This window comes from Vulpes vulpes, chromosome 11 (genome assembly GCF_048418805.1).
Source record: "Vulpes vulpes isolate BD-2025 chromosome 11, VulVul3, whole genome shotgun sequence".
Taxonomy (NCBI): Eukaryota; Metazoa; Chordata; class Mammalia; order Carnivora; family Canidae; genus Vulpes; species Vulpes vulpes.
In genome coordinates this window covers 58898286-58917375 of record NC_132790.1, presented here as the reverse complement: position 1 = coordinate 58917375, position 19090 = coordinate 58898286, and the positions used below count along the sequence as shown (strand labels likewise).

At 43.1% G+C, this 19090-nt stretch overlaps 1 protein-coding gene across 3 annotated transcripts in view; it reads right to left on the bottom strand.

Moving 5' to 3' along the window:
* Nucleotides 1–742: 742 nt before the first annotated feature.
* The window catches only part of XYLB (xylulokinase), a 46759-nt gene continuing 28411 nt past the window's right edge, over nt 743–19090 (bottom strand). For 2 of the 3 annotated variants that reach the window (XM_072726480.1, XM_072726481.1), the window contains 4 exons: nt 12189–12247; nt 10994–11081; nt 8504–8598; nt 743–3681 (listed from right to left, as the gene is read on the bottom strand). In XM_072726480.1, the coding sequence (XP_072582581.1) occupies nt 3604–3681; nt 8504–8598; nt 10994–11081; nt 12189–12247 (320 nt within the window). In that variant the 3' untranslated portion in view covers nt 743–3603. The remainder of the gene's footprint in view (nt 3682–8503; nt 8599–10993; nt 11082–12188; nt 12248–19090) is intronic. The other variant, XR_011995227.1, reaches the window with a different exon arrangement.

Here is a 19090-nt window from a genome sequence, read left to right as displayed (position 1 = left end):
TTTGGTAGCTTCTGGGAGCTCCAACTTTATCTATGTTACTTCTTCTTTACCTATCATTTTTGTTTTGTACCTTTTCAGCTCTTCCTGTGTATTTTTTGCTTAGCTTTTGTCATTCCCATATACGTTTTTTTCAAAGGTTTTATTTATTTATTTATTTATTTTAAAGATTTTATTTATTTATTCGTAGAGACACAGAGAGAAAGAGAGAGGCAGAGACACAGGCAGAGGGAGAAGCAGGCTCCATGTAGAGAGCCTGATGTGGGACTCGATCCAGGGTCTCCAGGATCACACCCTGGGCTGCAGGTGGCGCTAAACCGCTGTGCCACCAGGGCTGCCCAGGTTTTATTTTTTATTCATGAGAGACAGTGAGAGAGGCGCAGAGACACAGGCAGAGGGAGAAGCAGGCTCCATGCAGGAAGCCTGATGTGGGACTCGTTCCCGGGTCTCCAGGATCAGGCCCTGGCTGAAGGCTGCGCTAAACCGCTGAGCCACCCGGGCTGCCCTGTCATTCCCATATTCTATATGCTTTACTGCATTTGTAATCATCTCTTTTATTTGAATATGTTGTGGTTTCATCTTTATATCTGATGATTTTAATTTTTTGTTCAAATCCTTTCCCAAGCTTGGTCATTTCTCTCTTCACATATGCCTGTGTTTTTTCATTTTTATTCGGAGTTTTACATTTTCTGAACTGTGGTATTCTTTCATATTCATATTCAGTTTCAAAATTCTAGAGTTTATGTTGGAGGGTTGTTACAGTTTACTGTTTTGTTCTCTTTATTTTGGACTATTTCATCAGCTTGAAAAGTTATCATTCTACTTTGTTTTCTTCATATATTTGTATACAAAGTGAGTTCCTTTTTCTAGTGATATTGACGTGCTTATAACAGGCAACTCTATGGGGGCAAAGGTAAAATGGGAAATGGATTGACTGGTCCTTTCTGTTTCTTGATCCAAGAGAACCTTTTTCTGTTGATCAATGTTGTAAAACTTATTTAATAAGTAATGTCTAGGTAGTAGGGGTGGGGAAGTTATCTATCTTCTGGATCTTTGACTTGCTATTGACAGGCTGTTACTTTAGCTTTCTTTTTTCCTTTGAACCACCAAGCTTGCTAGGGGCACCACTTCCTTTCAAGATGACTCCATCACTCTCAGAAGTGATGATGCTGGTCCCACCCGCTTTCTAAACTTCTTCCTTTTGACTTCCCCCTATACTGCTCTGATCAACCAGGTCTCAGATCCAGTTTGCAGCATTTTTCCACTCTGGGTGGAAACCACAAATAGACTGATTTAATCGAAGTCCCAAAACAGGCAGGGGCCTGCAGCAGAGGCAAAATCTGGGGGATTCTACAGGAAGCAGATCACACAGGACTTTCTATGTAGGCTTCTGTCATAATTTGAGCAATGAATAAAAGGATCTAAGATAAAACAGGAGGGATACAGAGAAAGGAACTGCTTTAGGAGTTACCAAAGGAATAACCAAACTCACTTGGTGACTTATCTGACATAAGAAAGGGGGAGGACAACTGCATTTGGGGTTTGGGTTCTTCAATGAATGGATGAACGAACAGTGGGCACCAGTTCATTGAAACAGGAACACAAAAGGAGCTAGTTTGGGGAAGGGCAAGGGAAGATAAGTGGAGTCTGAAGTACCCCTCTGAGAATTCTGATAGACTCTAAGGAGAGTTCTGGATGGAAATATAGATCTGGGCGTTCCTGGCTTATATATAGTGGTTGAAACCCAAGAAGAGAGGAAACCATCCAATAAGAGAGGACAGAATGGGGGAGAAAGAGGGATAAGGACAGAGATTTGGGGCTAAGCAATAACTAAGAAGGAGTACACAGAGTGTTCATATCAGTAAAAAAGAAAGGGCATCCCGGGTGGCTCAGCGGTTTAGGGCTGCCTTCAGCCCAGGGTGTGGTCTTGGAGACCCAGGATCGAGTCCCACGTCAGGCTCCCTGCATGGAATGGAGCCTGCTTCTCCCTCTACCTGTGTCTGTGCCTCTTTCTCTCTCTCATGAATAAATAAATAAAATCTTTAAAAAAAAAGAAAGAAGGAATGAAATATCAGGGGACAGAATGGGAGAGAAAGAGGGATGGGACAGAGATTTGGGGCCAAGCAATAATTAAGGAGTACACAAGGAGTGCTCATATCAGTAAAGAAGAAAGAAGGAATGAAATATCAGGAAAGCAGGAGAGAAGCTGGAAAGAATGACTATCAAAAAGAAGGCAAGGTAGAAATAATTACTGTAATAGATAAAAATACATGGACTATATTAAATGTATCATATTGACACTGAAAATAAAAACCTACTTGCTGTTAGAGGATGCTTGGGAATCAACCCATTAAGAAAACCAGACATTAGGTGCCTTCTAAAGAAGAATACACCACCATCTTATGAAGTTGTCTGACAATAAAAAGGGAAATAATCACATGTGTATCGGATCAAACTTCTAGGTCAGTGGTTATGAACCAGGGGCAATTTTGTCTTCCCATCCCCACCAGATGTGTGGCAATGCCTGAAGACATTCTGAATTGTCATGACTTGGGGAAGGGGTGCTACTGGCATCTGGTGGATCGAGGCCAGTGACACTGCTGCCCCCCTCACAACCAAAACCTATTCAGCCCCAAATGCTAATAGTATTGAGGTTGAGGAGCTCTGTATTAGTCCCAACCACCAATTTACAGGAAATACAGAAGACAGAGAGTATGTACATGAATAGAATCAACAAAATCCAGAATTTGAGAAATTCTTCTGAAGGAAGGGATGGAGGGAGGGAGGTGCTCCCCTGTATCACCTGAGAGAGGGCCCCTGCACGTGGTCTGGTGTGCCAGGGAGTCAGGCAGCCTGTGGGCAGAGCTGATGGGAGGAGACAGGAAGCCTATTCAACAGGTCAAGCTTTTTGGGTGGGAAGAAGTTACAGCAGGTGGGCATGGGGAGAGAGGAGAGATTAGGGAGGATGAAGGGGCAGATGCTGGAGGGTGAGAAGAGCAAAAACTTGAAGGAGGGGTGAGCATGGAGAAGACAAGAAAGGAAGACACTAGGAAGCCCTCCTGAAATGAGGAAGGAGGAAGCAGCTGGGGGATGGGGGGGGGGGGTCAGGCTTTGCAGGAGTAGGGATGGACCACAGGAGTTACAGTATGGGGCAAGAGAAGGTGGCTGCAGGTTATTTTGGGGGAGGAGTAGTCAAAAAGACCAAGTTGGGGAAGGGGTTGCTGGGGTCAGGGTATGGGGGACAGCTCTGTCTCCCTGTTCTCCTGATTGAGGTCCTATATTAGCTTTACTTCTGCCTTTAAAAGGCCAACAGTTACAGTTTTTACTGGACATATCCCAGTCTCACTGTTTTCTCTTGCCTCCCAGGTTAGACAGGAAAAGACAGATGCTTTCCTGTTCTGGGAAAAAGGGTCCATTTAAGTTTAGGAAGGTGTGCTAAGGTGGGTTTCAGGTGGTCCCGGGCAGGGCTGGAGCACTGCAGAGTCAGGTGGGCTGGTACTCCCATAGGACAAGGAAGAGGATCCCTGCTGTCCAGGAGGAGCATGTCTCCAAATGGGATCAGTGGAGTCTGACTCAGGGTTAACAGGGGTGCCTGGGCCCAGGCATTCACTCTGGAGGCCCCCGGGTCTGGGCCAGGATTCTCTGCTCAAGCTTGGCGTACTGTGGGAGAAGGGCCTCGTAGACCTGGAGGGACAAAAAGAGCAGTTTAGAATGGGGAGGGAGAGGTGCCTCTTCCATCTCTTTGCAGCCTGCAGTTTTAAAATTTAGCATCCCATTTACTTGCGATTTAGGTGCTTGTGCTGGGCAAAAGAAAGGAAGAATCAATTCACAAAAGAGGAAAAGCTAGTAGTTCTCAAACCTACAGTTTAAGATTTTTTAAAAATGCAAATTAGGACAAAAATTTGTTATCAAATCTACAAGATTTTTAAAAATTCTGGTGAAGGTACCTGGCAATGCCATCTTGTCTCATGGTTGGTGAAGTTGGTGGTGCCACTCTTCTGGGAATCAACTTGACTATATGTTGGTATTAAAGGGCTTGAAAATGGCCATAACCTTTGACTCAGTCATTCTACTTCTGCAAAGCTCCCCTAAGGAAACAATCCTAAATGTGGGATGCCAGGCCTACGAAGGATCTTCTTAGACACTAACCACCCAGTTTCCTAAGACTACCATGGACCACACCTTGGCCCTCAAAAGGATAAACTAGAGAAACAAACCTATTGGTACAGTGGTTGCAAGTGCTCCTCTTGAATGAAAGACCACATAGTGGTCCTTATAGCAGTTTGCACAAGTGTCCAAGAAAGGGTCTCCCTGACCCCCCATGTTACAGCTCAGGTGCAAACGTGAAATCCACATTGTACAGGTGCAAAGAACCACCGTGGCTTTGGAACCTCATGCCCCACAGGAGTATCTCTTGTAACAACTTCATAGGCAAGACACATGCCCATGAGATGTCACTGGACTCAGGGAAGCCCTAAGTATAACTTCCAAAGTATATATGGTTTTCCCACTCCAGATACGATGCCCTAAGTAAAGGCCATTTGTACATAAGCAATGTTGCATAGTAATATTGTTGACATTCCATTTTTATTTAAGTCTCAAAAGAAACAGAGCTAGAAATTGAACCAGGGTTCAAATTCTCATGCAGAATAGGAAAAGGTTCTGTTCACCTTTTACCCATATAATTTCAATTATAAAAATTAAGAAACTAAAAGCAACTGCTCTAAGACATATAAAATGCACAATTATGATTCATTAGCCAGACAGATTATTATGCAGTCATTAAAAATAATGTGTATGCTCATTTTTAAGAATGTACTCATGTTGTACTGTAGTATTTTTTTAAAAAGTGGGCTACAAAATTATATATACAGTGTGCTATGTAATAAACCAAAACCAAAAACCAATAAGGGGAAAAGGTTTTCTTTTAAGATTTTATTTTTAAATAATCTCTATACCCAATGTGGGGCTTGAACTCACAACCCTAAGATCAAGAATCGAACCGAGCCAACCTGGAGCCGCCCATAACCCCACATTCTTAACCTCATTCCTTCATTCCCCGTCCCCTCCTTTATATATATATATATATATGATTTTATGTATTTATTCATGAGAGACAGAGAGAGAGAGGCAGAGACACAGGCAGAGGGAGAAACAGGCTCCATGCAGGAAGCCTGATGTGGGACTTGATCCTGGGTCTCCAGGATCAGGCCCTGGGCTAAGGCAGCACTAAACCGCTGAGCCACCTGGGCTGCCCTCCCCTCCTTTATTTAAAGCTGTTTTCTCCTGTGGCTCTATAAGCCTAGCCTGAGAAATGTGGGCACTTCAGGTGAGCACATGGTGTCTAATAGATCAGCAACACTTAAAGACCAAGGGACCCAGGTTTCCTTGAGACTCACAAATGCCACTACTAGCTCATGCCAATCCCACTCCTTCATTTGGCTTAATTAGCTCCAAAGTCAAGTACTTTAAAAACTAATTACACAACCAAGGCCCACTCTTGGCACATCTGGGGCAGCTCTTTGAAGGTGACAGAGAAGAGAACTCAGGGGGCGCTTTGATCTTCTGTCAGGAGGAAATTGCAATTTCTCTGCTGAGCCGAGAGAAAACACTGGTGCAGTTTTGAGTTTCCACTTGAGCACAACCACTGCTGTATGTGCCATAGAGAGAACACAGAGGATGCTCCCCTGCTCCCAAGGAGTTTACAAAGCAGTCCTCAAATAGGTCATTACACCAACAGTCACAGACTGTTGCTGCTTGGAGCCTGGTGTCACAAAGGATCCTGAGGTTACACATGTGGTTAATGGTACAGAGTCCCAGGAGCTTTTTAGTCACTTTGGTCATGGGCAAGCCAGGGAAGGTGGTGATACACACACAGAGTGTTTGCTACCTATAATGAGGCAGGTAAAGCTGTCTGCTTCCCTAATGCTTTCCCCAACTACCTTCTCCCTTGTAGGCCTCCTTCTAGAGGACAAAAGAGCCAGAACCTGCCCCATGGTTACAACCACAGGTGACCATGTGACCAAGTGGCAGTCTGGTGGGGGAATTGAGTGGAACAGATCAGTATTCTCTTTCTGATGAGCAAAAAGCGTGTGAAGAGAGGCTGCCCAACACCATGCTCTCATTCCTACCTATGGATACAGTGGTGAGGGAGTGTGATGTTTGGAGCAGCTGCAGATAGCCTGTGATCATTTGGAGCACATCTAGAGCCATACTACCCAATACAGTAGCCTTAAATCACATATGTCTGTGAGCACTTGAAACATGACTAGTACTCCAAGTATAAGATGCACACCAGATTTCAAAAGCTTCATACAAAAAAGAGGAATGTTAAAATATCACAGTAATTTTTCTTATTGATTACCTATTGAAATGGCATTATTTTGGACATACTGGATTAGATAAAATATATCTTTAAAATTAGTCATTTATTTATTTTTACTTTTTTTTAAATGAGACTACTAGAAAATTATAAATGACATATGTGATTCTCATGTTCCCATCGTCTGTTGCTGAGCTGTAGAACTGCAGGGAAAATGACCCAGAGCCCTGACACCATCGAACCACTGAACCAACCCTGACAACTACCTTCACACTTCTTGTTACATAGCAAAGCCATTATAGTCAAAGATTCGTCTTAAGCCTCACAATTAGCAGGTTAAAAGTAGGCAGGACCAGATGGTGTCCCCACTTCACAGATGAGAAATGCTGCTCAAGGTCACGTGAAGGTCGTATGTTAAAGGAAAGGCAGGATAAGAATCTGAGCCCAAAGGCCCTTTAAATCAGTTTGGGGCCTTCCTACTGCATTGAGCTGACTCTTAAAGGTAAGGACATACAACTTAAGGACAAAGTAATAGGAGCCTGGGTATACCTTTGTGTGGAGGGCATGTAGTCACCTGGAAACTGGGAGCTTCTGTTCTAAGATATGTTGAGAGGCAATTCTCCATGGAGTTTCACATGTCTGGTGACAGCTTTTGTTGCAGTCTATCTTTTCAATGTTTATACAGCAAACAGCAATGGAAGATAGAGATAGAGTCGCCCTCTGGGATAGAGGGAAAATTTATTTGCTGAGTAGGCTAGTACAGAAATGTCTTTCTTAAGGACAAAGGTTGAGCAGATCTGCTTGCAACTCCTTTATAATTTGGGAATTTCCTAAGCCTGGGGTCACTCAGCTGAGACACAGACACAGCATCTGCACAGTATCCTCGTGGGCCCATTTCGTATCATCCCATGTCATGTTAGGGCCAAGGAAATCTGGTGCAAGCATGAATTCAGCTCATGCTACTTGCTCAACTGGTAATGATGCCCTCCATCTGTGCAACCCTACTCCTGGGCTGCCAGAACCTTCTGCAAATAGGAATAGAGGTATGGTGGATGCTGTGTTGTACCAGCCAGATTGTCCTTCAGGAATGAAGAACTTATTCTCCCAGCCCTCAGCTGATGGCCCCCTCTGGGGATTGCTTTGGCTATAGAAAGCTGCCTTACCTCATCCTGGGGTGGCCTGAGGGCAGAGACTCATTGACCTGAGATATAAAGGCCCGGCCCCCTCATCTCAACTGGGTTTAAGTCCAGAGAGCCTGCCCAGCTTCAGAACTTCCTCTAGGACAGGCTGAGGGCTCCACTGAGATTGCCCTGTGGCTCACCTCCTCCTTCTGCCCTGTCCTGCCTTGTTTCCTCCTACACAAATGTAGATACCAAGAGCACCTCCAGTAAATCTCCTAAACCTTAATCAGCATCTCAGTGTCTGCTTTCCAGAGAATCCAACCTGTAACCAGCAGGGTCCGCCTTCACAGGGATTTCCTGGCCTGGGGAACCACACCCCTGTCCTGGATCCAGACTTCACTCTGAGTCCTAGAAACAGCAGCACATCTTGCATTTAAGTGACAGTCTTTCTGTGGCGTCTGAGCCAGTGAAATATAAGGGCTCATCCTGAGGCATATGGAGCACTGAAGATATACTCAGCAATCTATCTGACCCTTGGAGCTATAATATCAGCAGTGTCTTGAATCTCATTTGAAAACTTGGCTGCTTCTGCTCTGTTCTCTTGACAATTAAAAACAAAAAAGTTGGATTTCCCCATTACTTGAACACATCAACTTTAACATTAAGTGACAGAGCAAAACTTATCTTTTGGAAAAAAGAACCTACAACTGAGCTTGAACATCATGGGTTTCAACTGTGCAGATCCACTTATAGGTGGATTTCTTTTGATAGAATAGATGGTAAATGTATTTTGCTTATTATTTTCTTGACATTTTCATTTCTCTAGTTTACTTGATTGTAATAATATAGTATATAACACACAATATATAAAATATGTGTTAACTGACTATGTTATCAGTAAGGCTTCTGGTGAACAACAGGCTATTAATAGTTTCGGGGGAGTCAAAAGTTATATGTACATTTTCATGTCAGCAAAGGGATTGACACCCTGTGTTGTTCAAGAGTTAGCTGTAGTTGGTTTTCACAATACAAAGCCTATGACCAAATTCTGATGGTCTCTCACCTGAGAAGCTCCTGAGGATGGGGTAGCAGCTAATCGGGGATTTGGGGCTAACTTCACAACCTCTGAAAAGGGCAGGTCTGTTCCAGCAGCAAGGCCTAGAAGAGAAAGCTCATTTCACATTAGTGATGTGGCAAATGAAGATGTTAATTAGCATCTTATCTCTAGGGTGATAAAATATTCTAAAACGGGATTATGGTGATGGTTGCACAACTCAGCAAGTTTACTAAAAATCACTGAGTTGTACACTTAAAATTGGGTAACTTTTATGTCATGTAAATTGTGCCTCAGTAAAACTGTTAGAGAGAGAGAGAGAGAGAAGAGGAATTTCACATGCAGATCTCTCTCCAGCAGGGCCTAGTTTGTCTTGCTCACTGTGACAGCAACTGTCCCAGCAAGGCAGCTAACCCTTGGCACCTAACAGAAGAGGAAGGTCTGCCTGCCTCTCCCCCCTCACAGAGCCCCGTTCCCTATGGCTCAGTGCACTGAAGCCACCCAGGCTTCTTACAATTCCTCCTACCTCAGAGCCTATTCACCATGTCAAATATTCCTGTCTCCTTCTCTTCACTGACTTATGCTCTTCTTCTCAGATAAGCTTCAGCAAACAATGTCACTTGTCTGGAGGCTCCCTAACCCTCCACCCTGAAGTATTATCTACTGTCCTTGGGGACTTCTTATAATTTCTGGCAGCAGATGTAAGGTCCCTCCCTTGCCAAGCCCACAGCTCTGTGAAGCCAGGGACTGGGTCTTCAGAAGAGCCCTGGTGCCTAGCACACTGCCTGCATACCCGAGGCACTCCATAAATATGAGTGCAGGGCTGGAAAAGAGGGAACGCTGCCATAGGTGGACAGGAAAAGTAAAGAGTTTCTAGGCAATTAAGACTGATGTAGTATCAGCTTGGCAGGGAAGCACAGGGACACCATGAGTGAGGGAGGGCCCAGTGAAGACACAAGGCCCAGTTTCCAACCCAATGCTGGGTTATCTCAGCTCAGAGCTGCATGAGAATTTTTGGGTGGTGGGGTCGCCAGCAGAGAGACCAATCAAAAGATACCAGTCCCTTCTCCACTCATTCAGAGACTGGCTACATGTGAGGTTCATCCTGGATGCAGCTGGGGGAGAATAGACATGAAGTGGCTAATATACCTCAGAGTGAGGACCGGTGTGCTAGGACTTAGCTTGGGGCTCGGTTTTGGAGGGCAGAGTGAGGCAGTACCCCAGCTAACCTCTGGCAATGAAACAGGCACAGAAAAGGAGAAATAAAAAAGAAACAGAGTGCCACATAGCAGTGGAGTCTGTAAAGGGCAATGCCTTTCCTGCTTTGGCAGAAGGAGTGAGAAGTGGGCCCCGGGCTTTTCGTGGGCAACACTAAGGGCCAGTAGATTATGGAATAGTATTTTCAAGGTGCTGAGGAAAAGCATTTTGAACTTAAGAGTCCTTTGCATGAACAAGTTACCATTATTTTGGAGGGTGAAACAAAGCCCATGCTGGATATGTAAGGCCTCCAAAATTATCACCTACTGAATCCCCTCTTAAAATTATCTAGGTTGTAGAGTCCAACAAAATGATCATGGAAGAGAAAAAGGAGAAAGAAACTGCAAGGAATAGAGAGAGAGAGAGAGAGAGAGAGAGAAATAAAGGGAAGTAAAAATAAACGCCAATGTGAGGTCAAGTTTAATTAAAAACACAATCTGGAAATTGTGATCTTGACAAGAATCAAGGACAAGGAGGTGGTACAAACTGGGATAAGGTGGACAGAGTGGAGATGGAGGGCAGTAAAAGAGTAAGAGAACAAGAGAAGGATCTAGTCCCTGATTGATTCTCAATGTTGATAGGAAAATATAAGTTTAAATAGGTGTGTTAAAAAAAAGTTAAGAGTAAATGGATGAAGAATGGAACTGCCAGAGAGAAGAGGGCCCCTGAGATAAGTGGGCAGCTGGAGGAGCAGTCTGAGCAAGCAGAGAATGGGACAAATTGACTAACTGGGACCCTTGTGGGCATGGGCTGCTCCCAGAAGAACCTGCCTTGATGCAGGAGATCTGAGTTTCAGTGAGGCCTTCATCAGTGCAATGGGCCGCTGTGGAGCTGTCCAGGGTACTGGACTGTTTGGCCAGGAAGGCTTCAGCTTTGTTCCACTTCCTCCATTGGCTGAAATGATGGCCCTGGACTTCATCCACCTCTCCTGCCCACCAGGTATCCAGACCCATGCTCATGTGCCCTCAAGCATATCCTGCACCCGTATTGTCCCTGTGCTGGGCTTGGGGCCTCATTCAGTTAGGGACCTACTTTTCTTTCCCCACTTTAAGTACAGAATAAAAGAACAGAAGGTTTGGTGGGTTGGTTCTTGCTTGCTAGGAGGGAGAAAAATGAAACTAAAGCCCAAGTTTTAGATGTCCCTAAAGACTGGGAACATCTCAATCTCCCCTTTCTATCCTCCTCATCCCAGCCAGTGCCCCAACTCTTCTAGAAGTCTCTGTTCCCCATTGCACGACCTACCATGGAAAGCTCGGTATGCGGAGCCCACACAGGCTGAGTTGGCAGTGTCTATGACATACACTGGGGCACCAAACACATCCGCAAGCACCTGGAAAGGGGGGAGGTTCTTACTGTGCTAAGTTGTTCCTTAGAGGGAACACACACATTTGGCACACATTTTCCACACTCTCTTTCCTCACCCATCTTCTGATGCCTTCCATTCCACCTCTACTGTCTTAAAGGAGGTACACTCAGCCATGCCACCCTGATAAGAAGAGTCAGGATGACCTGGGGGGAAGTCTCTGGGAGGGCCACAGCTCTCCAGGAGGTCCCTGCACTATTTAACCATTTTATCAAAGACAAGGAGGAAGACTTAGGAAGTATACTTAGCAAACAGTCAAAGTGGAGATGGTTGGAGGTAGACACTAATGCCAACAAGCTCAAACAAACCCAAACTAAGTTGGCATATCTTATAGGGAGAAGGATAAATATTTCCATTTAGCTCCCCAAAATAAATTACATAATTTGAAAAATGGAGGATCTCTACTGAGATCCTCATGGGAAAGACTTGGGAGTCTTAGTTGACCAGAAATATTACAGTAGATGCCACTGATGCCCATCTGGATTCCATTCCTGGACTGGTGTGCTTCTCTCCTCCAGATGCTATATTGGTGGCCAACGGCTCACTGTTGCCCCTCCTCAAAGGAATTGCTCTTGGCTGAACAGAGGATGCCTCTCAGAGGAGGTTTTTCTCACAAATCTCCAAGTTAGCCATGGCTCCCTTACCCAAAGGGGAACCAAGTCTGTGGTACAGTTCACGGTTCAGATCTTCCCTATGGGATGGAACCACAGCTAAAACCATATTCTTGCTTATCGTTTCCCCCAACTCTACCTGCACCTCTCACTCTTTTTCTCCTGGGAGTACCTTCTCAACAACCCACTTATAGAACAACTCCCATCTCAGGCTCTTCTTTTAGAGAATCTGACCAAGACAGGTATATTAGAAGTCAATAGTTGATACAGCCTCAAGATACGTGCTCAGACTACAACCCAAAATGTGCATGTCCCAGTAACACAGTGACAGCAACATGATGTGATAGCCTGTCAGTCATCTGCAAGAATGGGAACAGAGGCAGTCCTTACTGGACAGTGTCTGGCTCTTAGAAGGAACAGACATGGAAGAGGCCCTACTGCTTGGCCTACTACCAGCACATACCTGTAAGATGTCTTTGTTGTGAGATGCTCCGCCAGTGGCCAAAATCTTTGTCTTGGGCACTGCAAGGAAAAGAAAAAAATTGATGGCTGTAACTATCTCCAAAGACAAAAAAAGACTTTTTCCAGAGTTCTTCAGCCACAACGGGCTTGTACTGGGCCAATCCCTCTTGCTCATACAGGACTCAAGGAGAGACACAAAGCTGGTTCTGTCCATGCAGGCTTGTCACAAATAATTTGCTTGTGAGGCTGCTGACCTCTTAATTGTCTTCATTTTTTTAAAAAAATCATTAAATAAACAAAATCTGTCAACAAACCAGGAATAGAAGGGAATTTACTAAATCAATAAAGGCCATATATCCAAAATTTAGAACAAATTCTTAACAGAAGCATTTAAAAGTATTTTATGATTGGTGTGCCTCCCAGACCTCAAAAAATGGCCTCCAAATGACCCCTGCCTCCAGATATTTAACTTTGTGTTGTTCCTTCTCACAATCAATAGGGCTGACTCACATGGCCAGTAGGATACTGTGTCAATAGTGGAGTGTGTGTTCCAAAACCAGGTCATAAAGGATATTGAGACTTCTATCTTATTCTGTTGTAGATCACTCTCTTGGATTCCTCACTTTGGGACAGCTAACTGCCATGTCATGATGATACTCAAGCAGTCCTATGGAGACACCTACATGGTGAGGAACCCCAGTGTCCTGCTAACAGCTGTGTGAGCTGGCCACCTGGGAAGCAGATCCTACAGCCTGAGTCAAGCCTTCAGATGACCACAGGCCCAGATGACATACTGACCTCAACCTTAGAAGAGACCTCAGCCAGAACCCCCAAGTTATGTTAATCCCTAATTCTTGATTCACAGAAACCATATAAAATAATAAATGTCATTGTTGTTTTAAGTTGCTAACTCTTGAGGTAATTTGTTACACAGCAATAGATAATTAATAGTAGGAACAAAACATAGACTCATACTATCCAATATACTGTCACATAGTACTAGTTATACTAGCTGTGCCTATAAAGCAAGAAAAATAAATAAATATATAAGAATTGAAAAAAAAATAGGGACACCTGGGTGGCTCAGTGGTTGAGCATCTGCCTTTGGCTCAGGGCGTGATCCTGTGATCCTGGGATCCCGGATTGAGTCCCACATCAGGCTCCCTGCAGGGAGCCTGTTTCTCCCTCTGCCTATGTCTCTGCCTCTTGCTCATACAGGACTCTCTCTCTTTGTCTCTCATGAATAAATAAATCTTAAAAAAAAAAAAAAGAAAAAAGAAAACTACCCTTGTTTACAGACAATAAACTATCTACTTGAAAAATTAAAAATAGGCAAACTAATAAGATTGCCAGACACAAAAATCAACTTGCAATAAGCAATGGCATTTCTAATAATAATCAATTAGCAAATGTGATAGAAAATAAATTACCATTCACAATGATAACCAGAAATGCAATGTAGATAGGAAATACCTTAGCAATGAATTCAAAAGTCTCTATAAAGAAAAAAATCAAAACTGTTCTTAAAGTACAAAAAGGAATATCTAAGTAAATTAAAAGATATTCCATGGTCCTGGATGGGTTTGAGCTAACATTATAAAAGTGTCATTTTTTTACATTAATTTATAAATTCAACGCAACATAAATAAAAATTCCACTGGATTTTTTTCAAAGAACTGAATCAATTTAGCATAAAATATTTATGGATAAATACCCATAAATGGTAAGACCACACTGAAAAGAGAAAAAATGAGGGGGTAAATTGCTATATTAGATATTAAGACATGTTTTAGGCTGAACTGTATCCCCTTAAAATTCATATGTTGAAGTTCTAACTCCCAGTACCTCAGGATGTGACTGTATTTGGAGATAAAGACAGATATATCTTTAAAGAGGTAGTTAATTGAAATGAGGCCATTAAGTGGGCTCTAATCCAATATGGCTGCTTTCCTTATAAGAAGAGTTTATTAGGACACATAAAGGGAAAACCATGTGAAGACACAGGCATCTACAAGTCAAGGAAAGAGAACTTGGGATAAACTAACTCTGCTGACACGTTGATCTCAGACTTTTAGCCTCCAAGATTGTGAGAACATAATTATCTGTTGTTTAATCCATCTAATCTGTGGTACTTTGTTATGCAGCCCTGGCCAACTAATACATACTACAAAGCCATAATAATAGTTTGTTCCAAGAACAGACCGATAAACCAATGGAGGAGAAAAAGGAATGCACAGAGAGACTCACATGTATATAAAAATTTGATAAATGATAAAGAGGGCATTACATATAATGGGAGAAGAAAGAACTGGGTCACCATGTGGAAAAAATATTAAACTGGATCCCAATTTATACCATTCACAAAGATGAACTCCAGAAGGATTAGAGTCTTAAATGTGGAAGTTACACGAACAGTACAAAATGTAAAAAAACATTTCTGCAGCACTGGAAGATGGGAAAATAAGGTTAACAGACAAATAACAGAAGATGCTTGTGACTCAAAAAGCTGATATGGATCTAATATTCAAAGTATATAATAAATTCCTGCAAATCATTAAGAAAAAGATGGGAAATTCAATATGGGGGAAATGGTAAAGGATATAAACAGTTGATTCATGGAGGAAAAAAAATAAAGTTACAAAGAGCTGTTCAAAGAGCTGTGTTAATGGAAAAAAACACAAATTAAAGTAACACTGAGATACTAGTTTACATTCATCAGATTAGCAAAGGATTCAAAGGTGCTTCATATGTTGGTGGAGATGCCAGAACCCTCATGCGTTGACAGTAGACCAATGATTTCAGAAAAGCAGACTCTCAGCCTCTCTGTCTCTACCCACTCCACTGAGCAGCAGCAGCATCTGGCCTCAAGTTAAAGAGCTCCCTCCAGCCAAAGTGAGCTGCTACCTGGGAAGGGTGCCACAAGGGCTTGATGGGAATCAGAACTTGAGGTAACACTGAGCTGCCAGGGTAGCTGTGGAAAGAGACAGACATGCACCCATTAGAAAAATAAGCTGTATTCATCTTCCAACCTGAATAAAATCCTGCTGATTTTGGCACGTTGGAGAGCCTCTATAGGGAGGACTCCAGCTTTCAAGCTTGTACAATGCTCACCAGTTTCCACTTAAATCTGCCTGTTGTCACCTGTCTACTTCTGCAGCCTAGAGAGGGCAGGTGGGGCAGGGGTGGTGGGTGCTGGGAGAAGGTTCCTTGCACCTGAACAGCAACCTAGGCTTGCTACACCGAGACCCCAGTTCCTCATTCAGTACCACAAACCCACAGCCAAGACAATTGAGAAAAACCAACAGCCCAAAACAGAAGGATCAATGTGGATGGACTACCTTACGAGGAAAAGAACCCATGCAACAAAAGGGCAAATCTGAAAAAAAATTCTGATATTTATCCTCTGGTTTATTTGAATGGGCATAGAATCCATAAAAGAAGAATAAACCATTATGAAGAAGAACTGAGACACGAGAAAAAGTTCTAAAAATTAAAAAACTTATGAATACAAACACATTTAGGCAGAAAACCTGAACAGTAGGATAAACCTGACAATATCTAATATAACCTGAAAGATACAATCCAGGAAATTCCCTACAATTTAAAGTGATAAGCAAAGAGACAAAAATAAAGTAATATGACACAGAATCATTTATCCTTTTAGAGTTGTTCAGTCTCCAAATATTTAGGGAGAGCCCAGTTCCCACCTGGAAGTGGTTTAAGAAGTGGGAATGGGTGGTTTAACAAGACATGAAATTCTTCCTCTCAGAGAGCTCATATTCTAGTTGGGGAAGGACAGACAATAAACAGATAGATACATTAAAAATAGAGCATGATAATGACAAGTTTGTTTGAAAAGTTTGTTTGAAAAAAGCAAATAAATAAAGTTTGTTTGTTTATGTATGTATGTCCTCTCTACACTCAATGTGGGGCACAAACTTACAACCTCAAGATGGAGAGTCACATGCTCTTTTAACTGAGCCAGGCAGTTGCCCTATAGTGACAGGTTCCATAATGAAATAGAGCAAAGTGTAATTAGGGCCAGAGGGCCAACATCTGGGTTTCTCAACCTTGGCACAGCTGACATTTAGACTGAATAATTATTTGCTGTGGGGAGCTGTTGCACACGCTACAGAATGTGCAGCACTATCCCTGGCCTCTGCTGTTGAGATGCCAGTAGCACTCTCTATTTGTGACACCCAAAATGTCTCCAGATATCGTCAAATATCCTTTAGGAAAGCAAAATCACCTCTGTTGGAAACCACCAGTCTAATATGAATAATAGTAAAAAGAACAGAGGAAATAAAGGGAAAGAAATCATCGGAGAACTAATGTAATTAATTTTCCCAAGCTAGAAAAAGTCAGATATATTCAGGCGAAAGGTATACGTAGGTGTACCTTATAATCTCTAGGTATGAGGCCTATACCTAGACTTTAGTTGACAAATTTCAAAATGCTAAGAAAGAAAAGATTCTAGGGAGCACCTGGGTGGCTCAGTGGTTGAGCCTCTGCCTTTGGCTCAGTCCTGATCCTGGGGTCCTGGCACTGAGTCCCACATCGGGCTCCCCACAGGGAACCTGCTTCTCCCTCTGCCTATGTCTCTGCCTCTCTCTCTGCATCTCTCATGAATAAATAAATAAATAGTCTTTTAAAAAAAGAAAGAAAGAAAAGATTCTAGAAGATTCTGTAGAGGAAAAAAATACCATTCAGATGGGCTTCTCACTAGCAACACTAAAAGTTGGAAGACAATAGAATGTTATTTTCAAAGTTTTAAAATAATATGATTTTTGACTCAGAATTCCACATACTGTAACAGTGGCATTTAACTGGAAAGGAAATATTAAACTACTTTCATACAGTCAGAGACCATCCCTCATACCACATGAAAGAATTAGTCAAGGACATCCTGAAGCCAAGATGAAACCCAAATACAAAACCAATTAGATGTACAATATAATAAACAGTGGTAATCAACGAAAGCTGCCATGTATATAACTTAAATAATTATTGCTGCATACCGTACACTGAACAGTAACATTCGGAACTGGAATACTGGATGTAAAGAAAAGATGGATGAGAGGAAATAGAATGTCTTCCAGTGGAGAATATAATTACTGAAGAGAATGTAAATTCTAAGTGTTGATCAAAAGCAATGTGTTTATATATATGTTGAAAAAAAATTTTTTTTAAGATTTTGTTTATTTATAGAGACACAGAGAGAGAATGAGAGGCAGAGACACAGGCAGAGGGAGAAGCAGGCTCCATGCAGAGAGCCTGACGCGGGACTCGATCCAGGGTCTCCAGGATCACGCCCCAGGCTGCAGGCGGCGCCAAACCGCTGCGCCACCGGGGCTGCCCGAAAAAAAATTTTTTTAAAGATTTATTTATTTATTTACTTATAGAGACACAGAGAGAGAGAGAGAGCGAGAGAGAGAAAGAGAGAGAGAGAGGCAAAGACACAGGCAGAGGTAGAAGCAGGCTCCGTGCAGGAAGCCTGACGTGGGACTCGATCCCGGGTCTCCAGGATCATGCCCTGGGCTGCAGGCGGCGCTAAACCGCTGCACCACAGGGGCTGCCCTATATGTTGAAATTTTAAAAGTAATTACTAGAGACACCTGGGTGGCTCAGTGGTTGTGTGTCTGCCTTTGACTCAGGTCATGATCCCAAGGTCCTGCATGCAATCAAGTCCCACATTGGGCTTCCTTTAGAGAGCCTGTTTCTCCCTCCCTATGTATTTACCTCTTTCTGTGTGTCTCTCATGAAAAAAAAAAATCAAGAAAAGAAAAGAAAAGAAAAAAAGTAATTACTAGAAAAAGAAGTAAAGCCTCAAGACTCAGATGCCAACAATGGACATGCCTGCGGGGCCAGAAGGGAGCAACCAAGTGGATTAGGCTAGTATATGACAGCACCTGTGCTGATGTGGCACCTGAGTGAGCAGGCCCGACCTAAAGCTATTTCATTAAAGAATTAATGATGCTAGCCAAACATGACAAGTTCTGGAAACAAAAGCCCATACTCAGGTTGTCAGTTTACTACCAATATCTGTTAAATCGAAGAGATGAAGTCAAGAAAAATCGGCCAAGGACTCATACATGATTGTTCATGGCAGCACAGTTCCTAATACTGAACTGGAAAGAGCAAATGAACATCACAGAACAATGGATGAATCGATCACGGTATAATCACGTGATGCGCTACCCCAATGGTGCAAGAGCTGACAACTGGTAGCTACACTAATTCACATGGATGGATTCATGAACAGAACGTTGAGTTATAGAAGCAGGTCACCTAAGAACACACACACAGCAGCTGGGAGAAGGATGCCTCATGTCTGGACAGCTGTTTTTTGGTTCCAAGCATGATCATTTATGTAATCTTATTTGGAACCCAGCAGAGCTGGCAAGACAGGTTTGCTATTGCCTTTAAGCTTGCTAAGAGGATAAGTAATTTTATGCGTTTCTGCATAAAACTGCTTTAAAGCCTGGGAAGGGTGGCATAATCCCATCACCCCTCCAGGGCCCAGGAGGACTTCCTTGCTCTTCCTGCCTCTTCCGGCACACCGTTGGAGCCAGCCCCCTAACAAAGTGTCCCCTCCTCCTGGTCGGAGGACCCTTCATGCCAGGCACAGGGCGCCGACCTCAGCACCATCCCTGCCCTGCTCACTGATTTCACTTTTCAGGGGATTCTGAAATCTTTGGAGACTTTTGGGGAATCTCTTTTTACATTCTGAGTGATGGAATGGAGAAAAATGGAAGAAGCTTAAGAGGTTTTCTGCCCTCTCTAGTGATAATAGCTGCTGCCCAGAAGGACAAATACCTCTTAGAGACCAGGACTCCACCCTCCAGCAGAGGCCCCCAACCCCAGACCATTCCTGTGCCATCAGGAAGGGGAACTCACTGCCCA